The sequence below is a fragment of the Lucilia cuprina genome, chromosome X, assembly GCF_022045245.1.
Source record: "Lucilia cuprina isolate Lc7/37 chromosome X, ASM2204524v1, whole genome shotgun sequence".
Taxonomy (NCBI): domain Eukaryota; kingdom Metazoa; phylum Arthropoda; class Insecta; order Diptera; family Calliphoridae; genus Lucilia; species Lucilia cuprina.
In genome coordinates this window covers 12,375,468-12,398,816 of record NC_060949.1, presented here as the reverse complement: position 1 = coordinate 12,398,816, position 23,349 = coordinate 12,375,468, and the positions used below count along the sequence as shown (strand labels likewise).

The 23,349-nt window shown below is 29.7% G+C and overlaps 1 protein-coding gene and 1 long non-coding RNA gene across 5 annotated transcripts in view; one reads left to right on the top strand and one right to left on the bottom strand.

Moving 5' to 3' along the window:
* LOC111684782 (paired box protein Pax-6) overlaps positions 1-23,349 on the top strand; it is an 82,838-nt gene that overhangs the window by 56,328 nt on the left and 3,161 nt on the right. For 3 of the 4 annotated variants that reach the window (XM_046956171.1, XM_046956163.1, XM_046956157.1), the window contains 4 exons: positions 325-889; positions 21,802-21,975; positions 22,069-22,341; positions 22,426-22,927. In XM_046956171.1, the coding sequence (XP_046812127.1) occupies positions 325-889; positions 21,802-21,975; positions 22,069-22,341; positions 22,426-22,927 (1,514 nt within the window). The remainder of the gene's footprint in view (positions 1-324; positions 890-21,801; positions 21,976-22,068; positions 22,342-22,425; positions 22,928-23,349) is intronic. The other variant, XM_046956151.1, reaches the window with a different exon arrangement.
* LOC124421276 lies at positions 11,692-13,314 on the bottom strand. The gene is made up of 3 exons (XR_006941546.1): positions 13,261-13,314; positions 13,072-13,197; positions 11,692-13,004 (listed from the first exon to the last, which is right to left on the bottom strand). It is a non-coding gene; the product is annotated as an uncharacterized LOC124421276 (long non-coding RNA).

Sequence of the window (23,349 nt, the reverse complement as noted above, 5' to 3'; positions counted from 1 at the left end):
CACCAAAAACATTGTTACTACACCTTAAAGTATCATATTTAACTACACCGTCTTTCTGTATCCATGTAAAACTTGTGCGCACCTGCAGGTCGCAAGTCTCAAGATAATTTTATGAAATTTTGCACACAATCTTATTTTAGCCCAACGGAATTGAAAATTATTGAAATTAATTCGCCGAACCCCTGTACAACCGTACCTCCTAAAATTTATAATGATATTTTTCCCCTACTCCTTTATGAGCTCTTTTGCAGAAACTCTCTTTTTTTGTCAAAAAAGTATTATATTTTTAGTAAAATATTTGAAATATTTTTTAATAAATTAAAGGTATCTTCGATTAACCGCGTCTTGCGCAATTTAGCAGCACAAAAAGAGCAACAACAACAGCAGCAACATACCAATGCAACAGTAGCAGCATCGTCTTCAGTAGACAATAATACGACTAATTCAATAACATCTACAAATGAACTGCAGACGGCGACACCGCTAAATTCTAACGATAGTGGAACTAGTACTACAAATCCTGTAGCAATATCGACGGACATCGCTTTAGATATCAGTTGTTCAACCACAGAGTCTATAGTTTATGAAAAACTTAGACTCTTGAATGGTCATACCGTACATCATCATCACCAGCATTTTCAAGGCCATCACCAATCTGGTCCATCGCATCATCACCATCATCACGCTTGGCCACCACGTCACTACTCCTCACCGTCATCGTCGTGGTACACGACACCTTTAAATTCTAATAGCAATTTAACGGCCAATAACGGGCCCAATGCACCTGCATCAGCAGGTTTCCACAGCCAACATCTAAGTCCGAGTGCAACATCAATACACAACAACGCGTGCTCCACACCAGGCACAGAGGATATAACATTAAAAAAAGGTAGGAGTTACTTTCAGTATTTAATTTTTTTATGGAAAAGAAAAAAGGTTTTTTGCATTAAGATGTTTAAGGAAGCATTAAATTAAATAAAGATATTTAATACAATGTAAATTGAACTTACACGACAGCTAAAATTAAAATGTCGGTTTTTTTGAACTGAATAAAACAAAAATTTGCGCCGATCTAATGTATTTAATTATGTTTTATTCATTTTAAAATTTTTGGTTTATGTTTCGAGTTAAACTACAAGTCATGTTTATACGAACATTTGATAAGTAAAACATGTTAAAAATTACAACATAAATCTCATTTAAATTTCCAAATTTCTTGATTTCTTTCAAGTATTTTAAGTCGATTTTATTTAAATGATCTTTTTTAAATGGATTTTTTTGGGAAATAAAAATGGCATTTTTTAACGGCTATTATAATCGGGATAATATTTAACCGAGCCAAGTTTAAGTTATGAAAGTGGATCCCATAAATGTTATATGGGCGGCGCTCAAATTAGGGAATCTTCGACATAAAAAATTTTTAAACTCGTGGCATTTTTTGGTTTCACATCCGATTTCAATGATTTTTACCCATTTCCATTCTGCACCACTGTGTGCCGGTCTTTTGTTGAAAAACATTTTCCTTATTCTCTTTTAAAGATTCCCTAATGTCTACAGAGAGAAACCTTTGTTTCAGCTACCAAGTGTTAATGACATTGACTTATTTTTGCACGAATAAGAAGAATAACAAAAAATCCACACCGCGAGAGAGATGTTTCACATAATTATTTCTCTCGCATACAAAATCCGAAGTTTTTCTGTGTGGACTGGCGCTTAACAGAACTATTTAGTATAACTGATACCAATTTCTTTAGTATATACTTCACATAGAAGGTAGTGTTATGTTATTTGATGCATTTGTAATACTCCTAACTTGGATCGTAAAAATTAGCGAATAGGGGAGGGGGTGGTGTTTGTGTTGTTTTATTTGAAACATTGCTTTTTATGTTTTTGATACATTTGAATATTTAGTAAATAATTTAGTTGTGGAATGAGAAATATGAATTTAAAGCATTTAAGGGTTACGGTTACGTTATCATCCTTAATCTAGTTATGTAGATCTGTATTTAGATATCTAGTAAATATGTATATATTTATGTACATTTCTACTTATTCACCTTTATGATGTGCGGTTGTGTGTTTGTTTATCTGTCATTGAAACACATTTGTGTTTATTTTGTTGCCTGTGGGATGAAAACGACAACTACATATACTGCAGTAACATCAAAATAACAACACAATGAAAGCAGGAAAACATACAATCTAAAATAAAAGAAACCGACAGACAACGAATGGATGGATGAATGAACCAATAGAGAGTGAATCAAATTAAATAGCGGCTTACCACAATTGGGTTATAAAGCAGTTCGTGTTAAAGAACATTTTTCAATATGTGTATATTAGGGAGTTTTATTTAACACAAGAAAAATAAATATGTCCCCCTAATGACGTGTGTGACTGTTTCTTGAAACATGTGTATTTTTTTAATATTTTTTTACATTTCTAAACTGAAGAATTATACGGATTAAAAATTCCAGTTTAACTAAATGCTAAAATAAACTGCTCAAAGTTGTTACTGTATCTTATAACCACCGGCAAGTGAAGGGGTAGGGTGGGGGTTGTAATTTACAAATATACAAATTCCATGCAAATATCATATACACACTTAGATTTAAATACATACATATATACTAAGTTAAATAAAAAGTTATGCTTCGGTTCATTTTACTTTTCAAAATAACAAACCAAAGTTGGTTTAATCTTGAATATTTACAAAACAAATTTTGACACATTTACCATAAGTATTTTATGTTTCGTATACGAATCAACGGTGCACCGCGGTGGTATATTCATTTACAGATTTTATTTGTGACACCTCATTATTAGACTATATAGTGTATAGTCTATTAAACTGATTAGTTAGTGTTCACATGTCAAACAATTTATATTTTGAATTTTTATATTATTGACGAAAAACATTAAGAAATGTTAGCAACATTTCCAAATAATTTCAAGCAAATATTTTATCTGAAACAGGTGAATTATTTATTATATTTTGGCAATAATAATACACAAAATTCCTTATTGGATCTTTAATAATTTACTGAATTTTAAAAAAATTACAAATTCTATAAAATTAAAATTTGTAAAAAAAGTACTTACATACTTACAACATTTTTTTCCACACTCAAGAAACTATTATTTGGTACTGCGAAAACTGAATCATTTCCACCCGTATTCATAAAGATATTAATCGCTTATTTTAGTTTTATTACACATTTTCCATACAAAATCCCTACAATAAACCATCAATAGCTTTATTAAGAATTTATGAATATAAATATAATAAAAAAAAACATTAGAGTCCGAACGAACTTAAAAATTCGTTCGGTACCGAACCCGAAATGTGTTCGGTGAACACAAACTTTTTTATTCAATAAAAAACGAATTTATGATTAAAAGGTAATAAATTTATATCATATAAATCCAAAATATGAACATCCGAAAGATTTTTTGAAGAGGGTTTTTAATTAGCAATTGTGTCAATTATCAACTAATTCCGAATTCCAGAGTGATAAATTTCTAATAAATAACCATATTTGTGAAATGCATATATGTACCTTAATACTTTTAATTTTAGTTTTTTTAACGATTTATTGACAATGATATATTTCTCTGTAAGAGCACGCAGAGAAAAACATGGTCGTGGTTAAAATTATAATTTTAAAATTTCATATTAAGATTAAATACCGTCGAAATATTTCATCATGTTAATTTTGTATTTATCATCATATTATGATCCAAGGCGATAAAAATTTCGTTTTAAATACGTATCGAAATAAAACTGAATTTTATCGAATTAGTAAAGTTATAGAGTTTCCAAAAAAAAAAAATAAAAAAATATGTAATGTAAAGATAATATATTTACTATACTTAACACAATTCGCAAATTTCAAATGCCTATTTATATGAAATTTCGGTTCATATAAAAATGTAAGTATAATATCATAAAATACAAGTATTTTTAAGCATGTAATAAACGTTAGTAATTTTCTAAAGGCATGTCCAAATGTAAACCGAACACCGAAATGTTCGGTGGATTTTAAAATCTTCATTTATCAAAAAGTTCATAATCAAAAACCTATGTGCCCAGCTGAAGTCCTGCTATTTTGAAATTAAAAACAAATTTTCTAATACATTTCGGTTTCCAAAGAAGCGATAAAAAAGTAGAATTTACTTTAATAAATCATTTAAAAAAGAACAAACCATTTACGCTTAAAAGCGTTTCAGTTAATTTTGTATAACAAAGAAAAATAAAGCAAAAGTACAGGATACACATTGAAAAATCCTAATAAGTCTGTTCGTTACTTTGTTTGTTCGTCAATCACTCCGATCGATTCTCTTGAAATTTGGAGAATAGATTGATCTATTCTTGGAGGGTGTTATAGGCTAGTACTTTTGTGCTTTTTGTGTCTGTTTTAAAGCAATTATATACGCTTTTTATAGTATCTGAATAATGCATATTTTGGAAGACCGCAATAGCGGTTAAAAAAAGGAATTCAGTATTTGCTGTATAAAATGTCCTAAATACATCAAATTTTATTATTAACATTTTAATGGAGCAAAGGACTAACACATTTCATATTTTTGGGTTTTTGAATTTAACGAATAAAAAAAGAATAATTATATGTTATGTTGCTAGCTTTACTTAGTGTGCTTTGCTACCCTAAAAGCGATGTATCAGATATACATATTTTTACATATCGTTTGCCATGCAAACTATTGCAAGTTCCCCAAATTTTTCCAAACGTTAATTTAGATTTTGTAACCTATGGAAAATTTGAATTATATAATAGTTTCCAAGATATATATAAATTTTGTATTTAATTCATATTAGAGATGTAAAATTCGCCTAATTTTCTCTAAATATTCACACGAATGTTCTTCATGTAAAATTTATAATTTTCTAGCTCTAATATACGACTTTTTATATTTCCAAGCCCCCCAGATGGAAGTCCGCCCTTTTCACCCAAAATGTTCAGATGAATATTAAAGCTCTTCATGCAAAATTTGAAAATCCTAGTTCTGTTAGTTTCTCAGATGAATGATTTTTTGTAAATTTTATTCATATGGGAGGTAAAACGCCCCCCATTGGTAGTCCGCTAATTTATTACCCAAAATGTTTACAAGGATGTTAAAGAAATCCAAATCCTAGTATCTAAAACCTTATACATAAAACAAATAATTTTGTTAGTCTGTTCGTTTGTTTATTTGATCTACATAAGGAGACCTTTAGAATTTTTGAAACATTTAAAAGAAAGGGAAAAATACTTCAGTATATTGTTATGAAACCACTTTACAGCACGGGCAATGTCGGGTACAAAAATCTCTTCTCTTATAAATGTAGGAACATATAGCACAGATTAAACCTTTATTGTAAACTCGATAGATCGCACTTTCGGGCGACATGAAAAAGCAACTTTGACTCCGATTCTGCAGGATCATAAAGGCTAGTATAAAACTTAGTTGTGCCCCTTTTTGTTGACATTCGAGTATATTGAATGTAATTTTGAGCTCAAATGTTCTATTCTGGGGTTCAGTTATACAGTATTTAGGTGGGTAAAAAAAACAATATTATTATGCGTTATTAACATCAGCAATATTATGCGTTCTTAAAAACAAAATGTACCCTCTATGTTGTAGGTTTTAATTATAAACAACGAATCCTATTATAACAAATCAGCTGCCATTTGGTTTAAAAAATAAATAAAAATATAATTGTTTAAATGTTAGTATGTATAATGAAAATTGCGTTCGTTACTTGTAACATTTTCGGTTTTGGAAAATATACTGTGTAAGACAAATTTCTTAAAGTATCTTCAAACTTCAGAACAGTTACGGCACCTGCTAACGTTATCCTATAAATAATTCCTGTACAATTTTCAAGCTATAAAATATAAAAATTAATAGCCATAGCTTTATTTTAAATCCTATGACGAGGGGGTATGCCAATTGGTATTTAGCTACTATTTGAAATTCAGTGATTTGTCAAAAAGATTTTTAAAGAGTACTAAAAATAATAAAAACTATCTTAAAGAGCGATAGACAAGTTTGTGTAAGTCCTATGACTTAGCTGTCAATAGTTTGTGTTCACACAATATAAAAATTATCTCTATATCATCTATTTGTATCGAATATTATCAAGCATTTACATCTTTCATTGTCAACGCATAACAATTCTTTGGTACGTGACATAAAATATTTCCTCCCAACATTGCAAGCAAACATATACTTAATTATATATGTCAACAGTTCAAAATGCTCATTCAAGCACAAACAACTCAGTTATGTGCGTACATTAAGGTGGGTTTTTAATGAATGAATATTTTTATATTGAATATTTCAAGGAATACGAATCTGACTAATACCATACTGGATTAGGATATTGCTAATTTATTTAATGAGTAGGACTTAAACGGGGATTTATGGCAAAGCGCAATTCATTTTTGGTAAGCAAACAAATGAACCAATTTAAAATTAAATAATTACAGAAAACATGAAGTTGAAGATTCCTGAAGGATGCTAGCTAGGGGTCTAGTGTAAAACATGTACCAATGATTATAAAATTTTATGAAACGTTAAAGGTTGATATGAAGTAAAAATTTTTACTGAAAAATTTATTTTAATAAAGTTTTTGTTAGAAAATATTTTTATTCTGTGTGAGAATCAAACAAATTTGTTATAAACCCAAACAAAAATATTTATATAAATCGAAATTAAATTTAAGCAACCGATTGTTAAAAAAAATTGTGCATATTTTTTTCTGTAATTAAGGGCATTTTCTATAAGGGGAAATTACTTTAATGGAGTACAAATTGATGGTCCGATTTTTAACATACTTTGCAATATATTTTTCCAGAGGGAAAAATAAATAAACACGCCTGTACATAAATAAATAAACACGTATGTACATAAATCTGAAATCGATTCATACTTAAAGATGAGAGTTACAACGAATACCTCGAACACATAAATGTACTACATAACTAGTAAGAAAATAAAGTCGGATATGCCCTACTAATTCAATATGGAAAATATATTTTAATTAATATTATGTATGTATTATGTATTATGTATGTATGTATGTATGTATGTATGTATGTATGTATGTATGTATGTATGTATGTATGTATGTATGTATGTATGTATGTATGTATGTATGTATGTATGTATGTATGTATGTCTGTATGTATGTATGTATGTATGTATGTATGTATGTATGTATGTATGTATGTATGTATGTATGTATGTATGTAAGTATGTATGTATGTATATTATAATCAGCAAAACTATATGAAAAGTATCCATATCTTTTCATATAGTTTTGCTGTATGTATGTAGTATGTATGTATGTATGTATGTATGTATGTATGTATGTATGTATGTATGTATGTATGTATGTATGTATCTATGTATGTATGTTGTATGTATATTATAATCAGCAAAAATTCGATATTTGATTAGTTAGTGACGATATATATACAATTGATCACCTAATCATACGCTAAGAAATATTTTGGTTTAACTACGAAATGTTTTGGTTAAACTTAACATTTTTTGTGAATGATTTATGTCATTTCATTTATGGAACGAGTCAGAAGTGACACAGTGTAATTGTAACACTTCTTATATTATTATCAAGGCTCTGCAATGCCGATGATGTGTTGTCACAAAAACAACAACGCATTTGACAGATAATGAACGTTAAAGTGACAAGTTGTAAAAAGAGTATATTTTCTGATACTTATCATGAATATAAACGATTAAAAGGTATCAAATCTGTATTGTATATATGTATGCCTGTCTGTCTAACTCAATGTTTATTTTACTGAATGTGTGGGGATCAAATATGCATGTATTGTGTCTTTGTAGTTTTGTGGAAAAGGGTCGTTCTAGTGGTTGTTTAAAAGAAATCTAAATCTAGATAAAAAGATTCCTCGTGCAAATATGTATAAAAGGGAAATTGTCAGTATTCATGGACAGTTTTATGTTGAAATTTCGTGCATTTTTTTAAATATAATGTCTTTACAATATTTTTTTAACTTTGTAAGTTCAGTTTTAAGATGACATGTTGATAATGTAGTTTACAATCGTTAAATCATATTAAAAAGATTTAGGTCAGAAGTTTTGAAACATAAAAATGTAGACAGTGAGATAAAATTGAAACTTTACAAAATTGTTATATATACATTATCCTAGAAAGTTTTACTTAAGTATGTATTCAAAGAATTTTTTAATTTTAAGGATTTAGAGCTTTAATTGTAGATTTTTTGGGAAATCTTATTTTCAATAATAATTTAAACAATAAAACAATCTTATAATATGATTCACTAACATTTTATGACAAGCAGTACATAGATTCTAAATCGACTTCAAATTTAGACTTTTTGAGACTTATAGACACTATTCCGAAATTTTTACCTAGCTAGAAAATATTACTAAAGTAGGCAATTTACATTAGGGAGGGTTGAAAGTAGGTTCTCGCGAATCTTTTTCTACATAGAACCAAAAATTTTCCAAAATACTGGAAAATGGGGTTTAAAAATTAAACATTTTGTTATTATAAAGCTAACGACATTTTTGTTCTAGATTAAAGATTTTTTCGCTTTTTTTAATAGTTAATGTGAAGAAATTTCTTCATACTAAATAATATCGTTTCATTGTTTATTGGTGCTTAATTTAATAATTTTTTGATTAAATTTTTGAAAATTTTGACTACTCTATTTTAGTTAATTTATAAGTCCCAGTAAACATTTTCTCTTACTATCTAAGATAATGGATAATGTGTGTTAGTTTGTATGTTTATATGTTTGAACGCTATAGACTACTAAACGGCTGAATAGATTTGCTTGAAATTTTCACAGCGTATTCCTGTATGTCTGGACTACTATTTTTTATTTTGCATTTTCAAGTGGGCGAGGAGCCACGCCCACATTAAGAAAATATAAAATTCGTATATTTGATATAATATAACAGTTAGAGTCCTCAAATTTTGTAGGAGGCACTTTAGTGTCAATATGATTATATGGGATAAAAAGTGGGCGGACTAGCGTTAGGGGGCGTGGCACCTCCCATATAAATTAAATTCAAAAATTATTTTAACTTCGAAACTATTACAGTTAGAATATTAAAATTTTGCATGAATTACTATAACATCCATGCAAACATTTTGGGTAATAAATTGGCGGACTACCCATGATTGGAGTGGCACCTCCCATATTAATTAAATAAAAAAAATGTTTATATTGAAATAATATAATAGTTAGAGTCCTCAAATTTTGTAGGAGCCACTTTAGTGCCAACATGATTATTTCAGATAAAAAGGGCGGACTAGCGTTAGGGGCGTGGAACCTCCCATATAAATTAAATACAAAAATTCGTTTATATTGGAAACTGTTACTGTTAGAATCTTAAAATTGGCGGACTACTATGGGGACTTGAAGCCCCCATGTAAATAAAGTAGAAAAAATCGTATATCTGAGAATCTATTACAGCTATAATCTTTAAATTTAATATGAATAACTTCGACATTCATATGAACATTTAGAAAATAACGGGCGGACTCTTAATGGGGGGCTTGGCACCATATATATGAATTAAATAAAAATTTTCGTATATCTTGAAACTGTTAGATAATTCCAATTTTCATTGATAGATATAAATTGGCGAACTTGCAATAATTTGCTTGGCATCTCCCATATGTAAAAGTATATATTAAATTTTAGCAAGTAAGAAATAAATAGATCATTAATCTATTATTTTAGAATTTAAATGAAATATATTATCATCAAAAGAAATTATAATAAACCTTCAAGAAAGTTTTTATAATTTAGCAACTAAACCCTATAAAGTGTATATATTCTGGATCCTTATAGATAGCGGAGTCGATTAAGCCATGTCCGTCTGTCTGTTGAAATCAGTTTTTAGAGGACCCCAGATTTCGGCGAGATCCGAATCTTCAATAATTATATTAGACATGCTTTCGAGAAGATCGCTATTTAAAATCAGCAAAATCGGTCGGTAAATAACGGAAATATGAGCAAAAATCCGAGACAACCTCTGAAAATTTCATAAAAAAATTGTTATAAAAGCAACAATAACACTGTATATAGAAAAAGATGTACACGTGTATGTGTAGATGTATTTGGTTTTATTCAGCTGTGTATTTTTTGTATGTTTGGAATCCAAACATACAAAATATACACAGCAAAAAAATATGATTTGCATTTTTTGTAAAATAAAATAATATTTTTTAATGAATAGAAAAAAGTATTTAAAACGTTTTCAATTATATGAGAGTAGATTGTGAGTTATTGTACAATAATTTTTATGCGAATAATGTAAGTTTGAAATTTAAAACTAACACAAATTTTTTCCAAGTGCTTTTTTAACCATTATTTTTACGATAAACCAAAACAAAATCTACGTCTCGTCAATGTTTACCAGCAATGAATACGAAAGTGTTGTTGTTTTACTCATGCTTGTATACTGTTAAGAACAACAACAACGTAATGCTAAGGTTAAGCGCATATAAGTATAGAAAACACACTGTCTATAGCTAAGCGCATTTACAAAAACAAAAGAGTACCAAGCGCATAGGGCTTGGGCACCCTTCGTTTGGATGCTGTTGAAGTCATAGCGTTGTTATTTTTGTTTTTCTGTGTTTTTCGTTATGTATGTTTAGATGTCTGTTGGTTTAGATGCCTTGTGTATTTTGTGTTTTATTTCGTTTAGCGTTGTTGTTGTTTTTCTTTTTGTTTAGCTTTTGATGTAATAATGTAGTCGGGAAAAAATTTAAAATTTATAAAAGATGTTTAAAATACACTATGGTGAAGGGTATATAAGATTCGGCACAGCCGAATATAGCACTCTTACTTGTTATGTATTTATTTTGGTTGGGGTAGCGAACCACACCGGGTATTAGCTAGTAAATTATAAACAGTGAACATTTCTTTAATTCATGTAATTATCTTTACTATTTATAAGAAATATAAATAGCAAAATAAAATAATAAGCAAAAAAAATTTTGACAAAATTAAATTGTATAATGAAATTAAAAGTAAATCATTTGTTACCATTTGTTTACTATGTCAAAATTACATTTCGCATATGACACATCGTGGTGCCGGTAATTTTTTGTTGCACCCAAATAAAATTAAATTTCGTTTGCTAGTATGTATCTAGTGTTTCCTTGTCATTATTCATATATTATATTCCAGCTAGCATTTTTTAAAATTTTTGATCACATTCGAGTCATTTATGACTTCTGCACGAATAAAATGATCATATATGCGCTCATTTTCTGATCATAAATGATACATTCATCGGGGGAAAATGGTACCCTACCCCCGACTCTTCTAAATGAGTCATTTGTGAGCCCCACTTTTGATCAATTATGACTTTTTTTAATATTTTTGAGTCATTAATGAGCCAAATAACTGGTCGTTTTTATTATATTTATTATATCATATTATAGTCATTTGTTAGTCTTTTGTGAGTAATTTTTATGTTTGTTACAGAAAAATACAATACAACAGAAAACTGTTTGTGATCTTCCGACTGCGCGAAATTTAACAAAAAATGAGCTAAATTTTTTATAATGTAATAAAACAATTTATTTCAAATACTTATTACACATATAAATTATTGTTTTTTTCTTTTATATATTACCTTTTTTAGTTTGTGTATTACTTTCATTTTTTAATGAAATATGATTTTAAATTTTCTTATTCATTTATCAAAATTAATTCATAAATACAATATTATTGGATACAAATAGCATTTGATTAAATGGACTCCAATATTTCTTCATCTTTATCTTCATATTGATATATTTCAAATGATCTTATTTTTTTTTCAATATCATTAGATATTGTGTAACAGCATATATTTTCGAATTTTAATCCTTCTCGAATTTGTATTATTGAACTTATCAGTTAAGGTTTAATTCCATTTCGAATTTTATTTTTAATTAAAGCCATTAAACTAAAAAGCGTTTTAACTTCATCATATCTTTTTTTAAATTCCAACCACTGTTCACAAATTCGTTTTATATTAGTTTCAATGGACATCCAACGTGTTGTACATACACGAGTAATTTTCAGTGGTTCGTTATCATTAAAATAGTAAAATAGTTTTTTTATAAAGATCTTGCCTCTTTGAGGATTTTAAAACCAATCATAGATTTCATTAGACAAATATTCATGTCAGGAGGAAACGATTTTGAAACTGCATGTGTTACAGCAAGCTGCAAGGAATGGCAAGCACACGGGACAAGTTTTATTTGTTTTTAATTCTTGTAGGTTTTTATGTACGCTGTTATTTGAGCCAATCATCACCTTGGCATTATCTGTTCCTAATCCAGTTAAATTACCAATATCCAAGTTAAAATGTTTTAATACTTGTTTAAAAACAATTCAATTAGCGCTACTGTCCTCGCACTTTTCAATTGCTACAAAATGTTGTAGTAATTTGGTTTCTTATTTAAATAAAATACCTAATTATTATCTTTCAAATCTTTCTTTCAAAATTACAATCAGTCAAATCAAATTTTAATTTTTCTTGAAAATAAGGTGCCCATATGTGTTTCAAAATTGCTGTGCATTTCGTTCTGGCTAATGAAATATCCGCTGTGACTGCATCATTGTTATGATTTTCTTTTTCACATCCAAACAAATGATTTACAGAGTTTATTGATGAGTGACAAGCTATGTACAAAGAAAATCTTGCTTCACACATCCTTGCTAATCTTTTGCCCCACTGTTTTCTGCAAAATTCAGTCACTTCGGTAGTCCATTGAATGGGTTTGAATTTTCTCTATGTTTTAACACAAAACATGTTTTTTTGTTAAATTGATAGTTTATATTGCAAATTCTTTTTGCAATATTTACACTTCACAAAATAGTTATCTTCGCCAAGAAGCATCCAGTCCTTACTTACCACACCAAAAAAAATTTTAAACATGTAGCCAATTCTTTCTTGCCTTTTGTGCGTATTTCTTTTTTCTAAAAATAGTTAAAATATTGCATTAAAAAACATATATATACGTTAAAAATTCTGCAAAATAAATACTCCACTAGTGTTGTATAATCTTTTGGGTTTTCATCATCGCTTGATGTAGAAATTTACAAGGAATCTTCATTGTTGGAATCGGCGCTGGCATTTTTCTTGGAACTCTGCTTCTCCTTCAACAGATATCTAATATGAACAAATATATATTAATATTTTTGTTTCTATATAAGTAATTACATGAAAACTTACCTCTCCATTCTGAAATTTCCTTTATTGTTTTATTTGAAATTCTATTTAAATTTATATTATTTTAAATTTTGCTTTATTTTTTTAAATTTTTATTCGTATTCTTTTATTTTACTTAACTTAATTTTGTTATTACTTTCCCTTTTGTTTTTATTTTCTTTAACACTTTTATTTATATCAGTTGTAAAAATGCGTAAAAAATTAAATAGTTATAAAAATTGGTAGCAAATTTGCGGACGCTTTTCATTTACTTACCACACCAGAAGAAATTTAGTTGAAATACTAATAAATGTTGTTTTTTAGTTTTCAGTAATAAAAAATTAACACGAAAAACTATTTTTGGAGTAATAATTGGTTTTGAAGAAATAAAGCATTTTTTTCGGGGAAAAAAATTATAAATCAGATTATGCTTAAAAGCATTTAGCATAATTCTTAAAAATTTCAATTTACACGAAACAAAATGCTAAAGCTAGCACTAAAAGTGCTAAAATGGCAATACTGCGTCAGCGAGACAGCAGCGAATTCACTGGTGTAGCAGGTTTACGATTTTTTTCAAATGTTTTGTTTAAAGCACGAAAAAAATATGATGTCAATTGAAAAGTATTTTAAGCGTTTGCGCAGGTGTTTATAACGCACAAAAATTATGGTCCTACACTCACCTTATACCGATCAACTCTAAATCACTTTCTGAGTAGTATAAGAAATGTACGTCCGGCTATACAAATACTACCTCTACAAAAATTAGCACAAGTTATATACATAAATGACCATGCCGTTTTTTGTAATGATCGGCCCTTTGTTACTTTACAAACTTCCTTGGAAAAATACCTTAAATGTTTAAAACTGAATTAGAACCATTTATATCGCCATAAAATTCAGTGTAATTAGTCTTTATACATACGTATATAACCAGTGTACTACCCTAAAAACAATATAAATAAAAAAACTTAACGATTTTTTAAGATTCTAGCAAATTCAACAATATTTTTTTTTAAATTTTGATATCAGCAATAAAGGATTTTAAAAATCGAATAGTTTCCCAAATGTACGAATTCTTTGTATAAAATTCATAATAGAGGTGCCAGGAAGTTTTTAGGATTCTAGCTCGAATATTTTCCTATTTATACGAATTTTTGTATATAATAAATAAAATCGGAAAAAACCGAAAACTCGAAAATATCAGAAAAAAGTCGAAATAGTCGAAAATTAAAAAAGAGTGGAAAAAAGTAAAAAAATGTCGTAAAAGTCGAAGAAAGTCGGAAAAAGTCGAAAACTCGAATATAGTAGAAAAAATTAAAATTTAGTCGAAAATTTTAAAAAGGTAAAAAAAGTCAAAAACTCTAAAATAGTCGGAAAAACTCCAAAAAAGTGAAAATGTATTATTTGTTCGCCAATCACGCCTAAAAAGGCTGGACCGATTTTCTTTAACTAACAAAATTACGGAGACAAAATAAAGGAACAAATTAGATAAAATGGGAACAAATAAGTTGGTACTTTTGTGTTTTAAGTCCGATTTTTTTCATTCTAAAGCTAAGATATTTAGACGATTAGAAATCAGAAATATGTGTATTTTGAAAGTCTTCAGGAAGAAAAACAGAAAAAAAGATATTTAAACAAAATGGGCAAAAACGAGTAATATGCGTTCCTTTGGTACATGTTGTGTACTTTTACAAATATTTTTTCGTAAAATATTGTTTAAATTTAATGAAATTTCATTTGTAGCTTTATAAGTTTACAAAGGGGTTACTTCATAAGGAGATATTCAGCATTTTTTGGAAACATAAATAAGAAAGGAAGAAATTAGCACTTTATTATTTAAGTTAAAAATTATTCTTGTATTTAATATGTATATTTTAGTTTTTCCTAAATAGATAACTGGCATTTGCAAAACGAAAAGTCTTTTTTTAAAAAACATGCATTGTTTTAACGTTTTCTGATGGCATGTATGGCAGCACGCTGGTTTTAAAATTTCTACTCAAAAACGTCAAAGGGGATCAACTAAACTGAATATAAATAGGCATTTAATTGCCAACCTAAAAACCCGCTCTGAGCTATTATTTTATAGAGATCGCACTATTTTGGTCCATTTCTAACAAAATTTTTGAAACTAAGGAAACAGTGCTTTTTTTCATTATACATTAGTAAATATAAAGCATTATATCATATTTTTTGCTAATAAGTAGATTACAGCGTTACTTTGTTTTCTCCTTAAAGACGCAACAAAAAAAAGTACTTTAAACATTAATTTTAGTAAAACATCTTAATGTTCAATTTGAAATGTTTATATCAGATTTTGCACAGCTACTCTTTAATGGAATGGAAATTTTATGGGATATTAAATTAAAATTCTTCTACTGTTCCTTTTCATCTATCTTTGTGTGCCAGACACAAAAACAACAGCAACTAAAATTTCAATATTATAAATTAAGTGCGCACGATTTGTTCAAGTATTTTGGTATTGTCACAATTTGATTTGTATATTGTGCAATAATACGATATCACGATAAAATTTACTGAATTTCTCCCTTACTGTATGAAATAAAAAACTATGCAATCGTACGCGTGATGTTTGTCTTACAACTTGCTGTCGTTTTTTTAGCAAATAAAATGGACGAAATACTAAATGCCTAAATATTTATTTTAAATTATTGTACTGCACGTGAGTAAACTTTAAAAATTGTTAAAACATAAAATTTTATAACCGAATGTTTTTTTGAAAGAAAATGTGTTACATCAAATCCGATAAAACACACCTATGCCTCAATTCGGCCTCTTGTGCTCTCATTTTTACAGATTCTGGTAAATATGAAGAAATTTTAGTTAAATTAATTTATTATAACCAATTGAGGTAGTTAATTAGAATAACCTTTTAGTTGTTATTGAAGAAATTTCTTCAAATTAACTAATGTATTTAGTTCTTATCGTTAAAAAATTTTTTCAACATTAAAAAATAATGTTATTGCAAGTTTATTGCATTAACACAGGTACATTTGGTGCATTAAATTTGTATTAACTTACATATGTTTGAAATTAATGCATTAGTTTTACACTATTTGGAAAATTATGGACTGAGGTTTGAATTAACAGTATATTAATTTTTAAAAACAAAATAGTTCAAAATTGTTTGTTCAATTCTTAAACCGTAAACATACGTATATGGACGGAAGGGTAAATTATGGAAAAATTTTCTTAAAATAGTACTTTTTATACCCAGGATCAAAAAAGACCAAAATAAAAGGAAAGATCTAGAGAGTTTAAATTTAACACAAATATTCCCCATAGGTAAGACTTGTTTGGTAGTGAAAATGGGTTTTCGTATATCCCCCATACAAGTGGCCCCCGAAAAACAGCAATCTATATACCGAATTTTATGAGGATCGGTCCATAATTAACCCTATCCCCAATGTAAGGCCCCTACAGAAAATTACTCTAACGATCACTGCTAACTTGAAAATACGAGTATAGCATTGAAATTCGAATTCGTTTCGAATTTTATCGTTATACTCGTATTTTTAATTCAATCATGAAAGTAAGAGTAATTCTCTGAAGAGGACCTTAAATACGTGTAGGATAAAGAGCTTTTTGTTTGTTTCAAATTGCATTTTTAGCCAGTATGGCCGTTTAACTCATTTTCTGAAGTGGACTTATAAGGGCGTCATTTATGGGCCGACCTGCAAAAAATTGGTAAAGAGATTTGGTTGCATAAAACTTAAGTGTGCCGAATTTCATTCCTATATTCGTATTAAACCAGTAATGAGCGTTTTGCAAAATTTTAACTACCTATCCAACAGACAGATGGATGGACATATATACTTTTACTGGTATATGACCAATATTTCGGTATGATAATTTTTTAGTTCAATTTTGAATGGCCTTCTTATAGGGGCTGGAGTCAAAGTAGGCCCTATAATTAGTGGCAAAGAAAATGCTCCAGAGTTTCACTGTCCTTTCCACATGCTCTACATACGTTTGAATTCGCACGTTCAATTTTGCATAAATTTGCTCGTAATCCTGTGTGTCCACTCAGAATAAGTACTATCATACTAACTTCAGACTTTCTCATTTTGAGGAGATTTTTCATCTTGCTCTCATCAGGGTCACCTTATAGGATTTTCGTGGTTCTACCCACTGTTACATTATTTCAAGAAGTCATATGGGGTTCTATCACCCATATTTTTAGTTCACCCTTTGTTGCGTCAAATGGTTTTAGATTTAGTTCTATCTCCTGATTTCACCCTAATAGCCTTCTGGCTATCGGAATATATAGTTACGCATTCCGTTATTGCTCGTATTTCTGCCTGGAAGCTTCTGTTATGATTTGCTAAACGGTAGTATATTTCTGCTTCTGGATCTTCAATATAGAATACCAGCCCTCTTTTATCTCCCAATTTAGAGCCATCCGTGTAACAACGGATTCCTACTGGTATTTGCTCTAATGTTCTCCTTGAGCAAGACATTGTATCTGGTATCAGCGTTTCAAAGTTTCCGACATATTCTGTGTCTGGTATACGATCAGGTGCGTCCGATGATTTTGTATAACCGTCCAATGTGTCCAATATACATTGATGACATGTCCTATAACCGCTTTTGGCTTTCGACTAAACTAAGCGCCGACATAAAATTGGTCTAGGGATTGGATAAGAGTATCAGTGTGCACGTTATTGAAGGCGTCTTCGATATCAATACATACCGCCAGTGTCCCCCCGGGGTCATGTTTCCATGGTGAAATCTCCATCATGGTGTATTGCAATCCCCGGGTAAAGAGGTGCTACCAATACCTCTAGTCTGCCGGGACTATAAACTGGTGATGTATCCTTGGCTTCGCCTCGGAATGATTTGGCATGAGGTCTAACCAGAGCACCATATAATCTGGCACTAGGGGTAGCCAGTTGCCCGCAGGACTATGTCCTGGCTGGTCAGTTGGTTGAGGTTCCTTCGGGATCATCGTAGTGGATGTGGTTTAATACCCAAAATCGCGGGGAGAGTATGTTGGTTTAAGGAATGATATATCCTATACCTAATGGGTTGGATAAATCTATCTTCGAACTGGTCTGTGTACAAAGCAGCATATTCTGGATTCCTAAACCCGATCGATATCTCATACCGTTCGTGTAGTGGGACGCCAGTCAGTATTCAATGGTTGCCTGTCATCCCGTAGATTTATCTTTATGATCATGGGAGTAAAACTGATGCTAAAATTGGCGAATGATCGGGAAAGTCTCCATATATGTAGTGGACAACTTCCTTAAAGGTGGTTTCTGTCGGTATACTGCTGCTAAACATACTATCGACTATCCGTTCCAAGTTTTTAAGTAGAAAGGACGTAAGACTTATCGGTCGATAAGTCTTAGGTGTCGCATAGCTAGGATTTCCTGGCTTAGGTATAATATTACCCTTGCATCCTGCCATATAATGGATGTATATGTGAATTTCAAGCATGCAGTAAATATCTGAGACAGATGTACGGAAACAAGTACCGCTTCCATCAGTAAGAGTGCCGGGAAAATGCCATCCGGCCCTGCAGCTTTATATGGAGCGAAGCTCTTGATTGCCCTTTAACCATATCAAATTTAATTACAATATTTTATTAACTATCATTACTGTAGACCAGAGCAAGGCTTTTCCTATGCACGCGTGCTTTTCGACCGTTACTAAATTTATAACAACGTACTCACACGCAGTGTTGCCACAACAAAATTTTTTTTCTAACCAAAATTCGAATAAAAAATAACCAAATTAAGAAAAAAGTAAACAAAATTATTTTTATTTGTTTTATGTTTACATTTGGACATCAAAATAACAAATTCATTTTCTGAAGTGGAACTATGTTATAATTATTATTATGGAGACAGTTATGAGCGTTAAAGTAATTTTCTTTACGAGATCTTATATGAGACGTATGGTAAATTATGGACCAATTCTCATAAAATCTGACAGAGATATTTTAGTTCCATTAAAACTTGATTATGTTGTGTTTTGTTGCTATATTGCAGTACATTATAAGCTTTAAAGTCATTTTCAGAAGAGACTTTTTATGAGGAATAGATTCAATTATATACCGATCCTCATAAATTTTGACAAATACATTTCCAATAAAACTTTTTATAATGAATTTCATCGCTATATATGTTTTTTAAGCAATATAGTAATTTTCTGAATAGGGCATAATATGGGGGCTAGGTGAAATCGTTGACCGATATTTCGAATTTTCAATACCAATAAAACTGGGTCAAAAAAAATATTTTGGCAAAATATTTCAGTTTTCTATCTTGTTTCTTTTCGACTCTAACGTGTTTTCAACAATAAATATATGTCTCTTCGCAGATTCGTTAACAAATGAAATTAATATTTATTTTAAAAAATAACTGAGTTTTTAACGCGTTTTAGCGCAATTTAAAAATACTCCACATATGACTTTTTGGAAAACAATTTTAAATTATAAAATTCTTATCATTTTATGTACAGATTTGGAGATTTCGTTCGAAATTTGGGTTTAAATTATAATACCATGTAGCGGATGTTAGCATAACTTCAGCAATATTTGTAAACGTAATCTATCCAAATTATCCGACAAATTGACCAAAATATAGAATATAAGACGGAAAAATAAAAACTAGTATACAACATCATCTAGAAAATGTAAATAAAGAACTAAAAGTCATGGTGAGATAGTAGAAGTCAAAAGTCATCATCTTTTCATATATCGCGATTATTGTTCGTCGTACGAGTTTAGATGTAATTACAATTTTGTATACAATACAATATAGGAGTTGCAATTATACTTAAAATTTAATTTGGAGGACATAATCTACTAAGTACGTAGACTATTCCCACCAATTTTTTTTCATATAAGTATCGCGAGTTTTTTACTTAAAAATAGAAATATTAAAGGAAGGACGGACGTGTTTGAATAGACCCAAAAAGTGATTTTAAGTTCATGGATGCACCAAAAGGAGAGATAGGATTCATTATTCACTGTGTTAGATTGACTAGTGTAAATAAAATAATATTACGGTGTTGTTATGATTTTAATCAACTTATTTAATATGTGGAAAACTCATAGGTACTTTTGCAAAATCCTAACCAATTCAGATATCGAAAAATACCTTTGTGTATAACCAATAGATGTATAAGTTGCATTAATAAGCAAAATATGTAAAAAAAATTCCACATATTACCAAAATTCAAAATAGCACGATATGTATATTTACATAATTGATTTAAAACTTGAGATAAAAGAAGTTTTTTTTTTAAATTTTATTTTTTGAATAAAAGCAAACAGCATTTAGTTCAATTGTTTGCAAAAAATAACCAAAACGAAAAAATAATTCACATGTACACATGCAAAATAAAAATAACCAATTTTGGTTAAAATAACCAAAGTGGCAACACTGGTCACACGTATTATAATCTCATTCAGTCTCGTTTGAGCGTTCATTGAACAAGGTTGTGTTGTCTCATGTCTGCTGAATCAGGGATGGCTATCTTTTTGGTTTTCTACGTTTCGTAATTAATTTTTTTCTAAATAATCTTTTTTAATAATTTTTTTAGTTCTCATTAGCTATTTTTTTTACTTATTTTTGACAAATAGGGCCGAATTGACATCAATCAGTTTTAACATGCATTCTCCATAATAACTTCTACAAAGTTTTTTTTTAAATTGGTATATTATAAAAAATAAACAAAATTCTAAATATAAATCCTAAATATTTCTTAAATTGATACAAGTAAAGAAGCTTAAAATAAATTTACAAATGAAAAGTATGTAAAAAAACACCATTTCAAACATAAAACTTTCCATGCCTATGAGAATATGAGAGTTCAAAATGTTTTCTTTTTTTTTTTTTTTTGTTTCATATTTGTCGCCGGGCTCTACTGTAGACCGATTTTGGTTTATATAAATCTTTTTTATATTGAATATCGCTATACTCTAATTTTTATGACAGTAATTAGCGTTATTGTAATTTTCTGAAGGAGGTTTATATGTGGTGTAGGGTGAGTTACCGACACATTTCGCATGAATTTCTTAAAAAGTAAAATTTCTTGAAAAGGTAAAAACGAATATCTAAATGTCTTCATTATGTATTTTAGGTGCTTTCTTGTTTAAATTTAAAAATTAGTACTTTTATAAAATTTCAAAAAAATAATTTGCTGAATATAATAAAAAAATTAATAGTAACAAAAAACTTGATGAAATTATAATTAATATTATAAAAATTTGCTTCACTACAAACCTTTGATAACATGCAATCCCGTAGAATGAATAATAAACAACAAGTTTCTAAGACTTTTGACCAATATCTCGCTTATCGTACAGGGAATCAGTGAAGATTTAGAGTGCCCTGAAGCTCGGAACTTTTATTTAGCTATCTTAAATTCCATACTGTGTTATTTTGCTACTTATTTTCGGGGCCAATATTGGTCTTGATTTTTAAAATCCAATAAAAAGAATAGCTTAAAGTTTTTAAGTAGAAAATTAAATTCAATAAAATTTCGCAAATCAACAATTTTGAATACATATTTATATTCATATTTTATTTTTAGAAATTGATGGCCATAATTCCGATGAAACTGTTTCAGGTGAGGGTGAAAACTCAAACGGTGGCATATCAAATTTAGGTGCTAATGAAGATGATCAAGCTCGTTTGATTTTAAAACGTAAATTACAAAGAAATCGTACATCATTTTCAAATGAACAAATCGATAATCTAGAGAAGGGTAAATATTAATCTCTGTTTTTCTCATTTAATTATATATATTATAATTAACAACTGATATTGTAAAATAATTTGGTAATTGATTTTTATACAGAATTTGAACGCACCCATTACCCTGATGTTTTTGCACGGGAACGATTGGCTGGTAAAATCGGCTTGCCAGAAGCTCGTATACAAGTATGGTTCTCAAATCGAAGAGCAAAATGGCGTAGAGAAGAAAAATTGCGAAATCAACGTCGGACACCTAATTCAGCAGGTCCGGTCTCGTCGTCCACCACCCCCGCTGCCTCGCTGACTGATAGTCCAAATAGCAGCAGTATTGGAGGTAGTTCCACAGTTGCACCTGTAATGCCAGTATCAACTAGCAGTAAGTATTTTTTGTAAAATTGTTTAAGGTTTTTCTGTAGAAATTGAGCAAAACGCTATAATAACGTCTAATAAATTAAAATAGCTCGTATGTTTTTTGACTATTTTGGCTACACTACGCACTCCACAGATTCCATGGCGGATTTAGCGTCAACATCATCCATCACCAACTCAGTTGTAGCTGCAAATGGCCCGGCGCCTTCACTAGCTCCCAGTACTAGTCATCTTGATACGGCTCCAACTGAACATTTAGATGTTGCTACACTAGGACACAATAATAGAAGTTCTACCACTAGTTCTAACAGCGAAAACAGTCATGTACAAAGTAACAACAATAATGGTCGTATTAGTAATAGCAACAACATTTCCTGCCCAACATCAGCTAGTAACACAGGTTTTATACATTCAGTACATCATACCCCGGCGACTCATCATAGTGTCATGCACTCGGAATCTCACCTAGGAAGTAGTATTATGCCAACTCTCTCACCACAACGCATAAATTTAAATGGTGGCTTCGGTACAACTATGACAGCGATATATCCATCAATGCATCACACTGCTATATCAATGAGCGATACCTACAGGTCAGTAAAAAATTTACCATAACTTTAAAAGCGAGTTTTCGAGTTGGCAATCAAATGCCAGTTAATAATCAGATTAGTTAATCTAAAAATTAATTGGTTCTGATGTTATTTCCCTTTAATGCTTTAGAGTACAATATTAAAGATTGCAGTGTTGCCATACAAAACAACAGAAAACGTCACTGTTTGTCATCAAAACATGCATGTAGTATGAAAACAAGTACGAATGTATAGTCGGGCATAGCCGATTATATAATACCCTACACCAGTCAGTATGCTTAAAATGGAGGTTATTTAAAAAAAGTATTAGATTTGTTTTTTAATTTTTTCCGGAATATTTTTACTTATTTTTGGCAAACAAAAACTGATTTTTTACAAGAGGACTCAATGGGGAGTAGGGGAAATATAGGCCAATCCTTATTAAT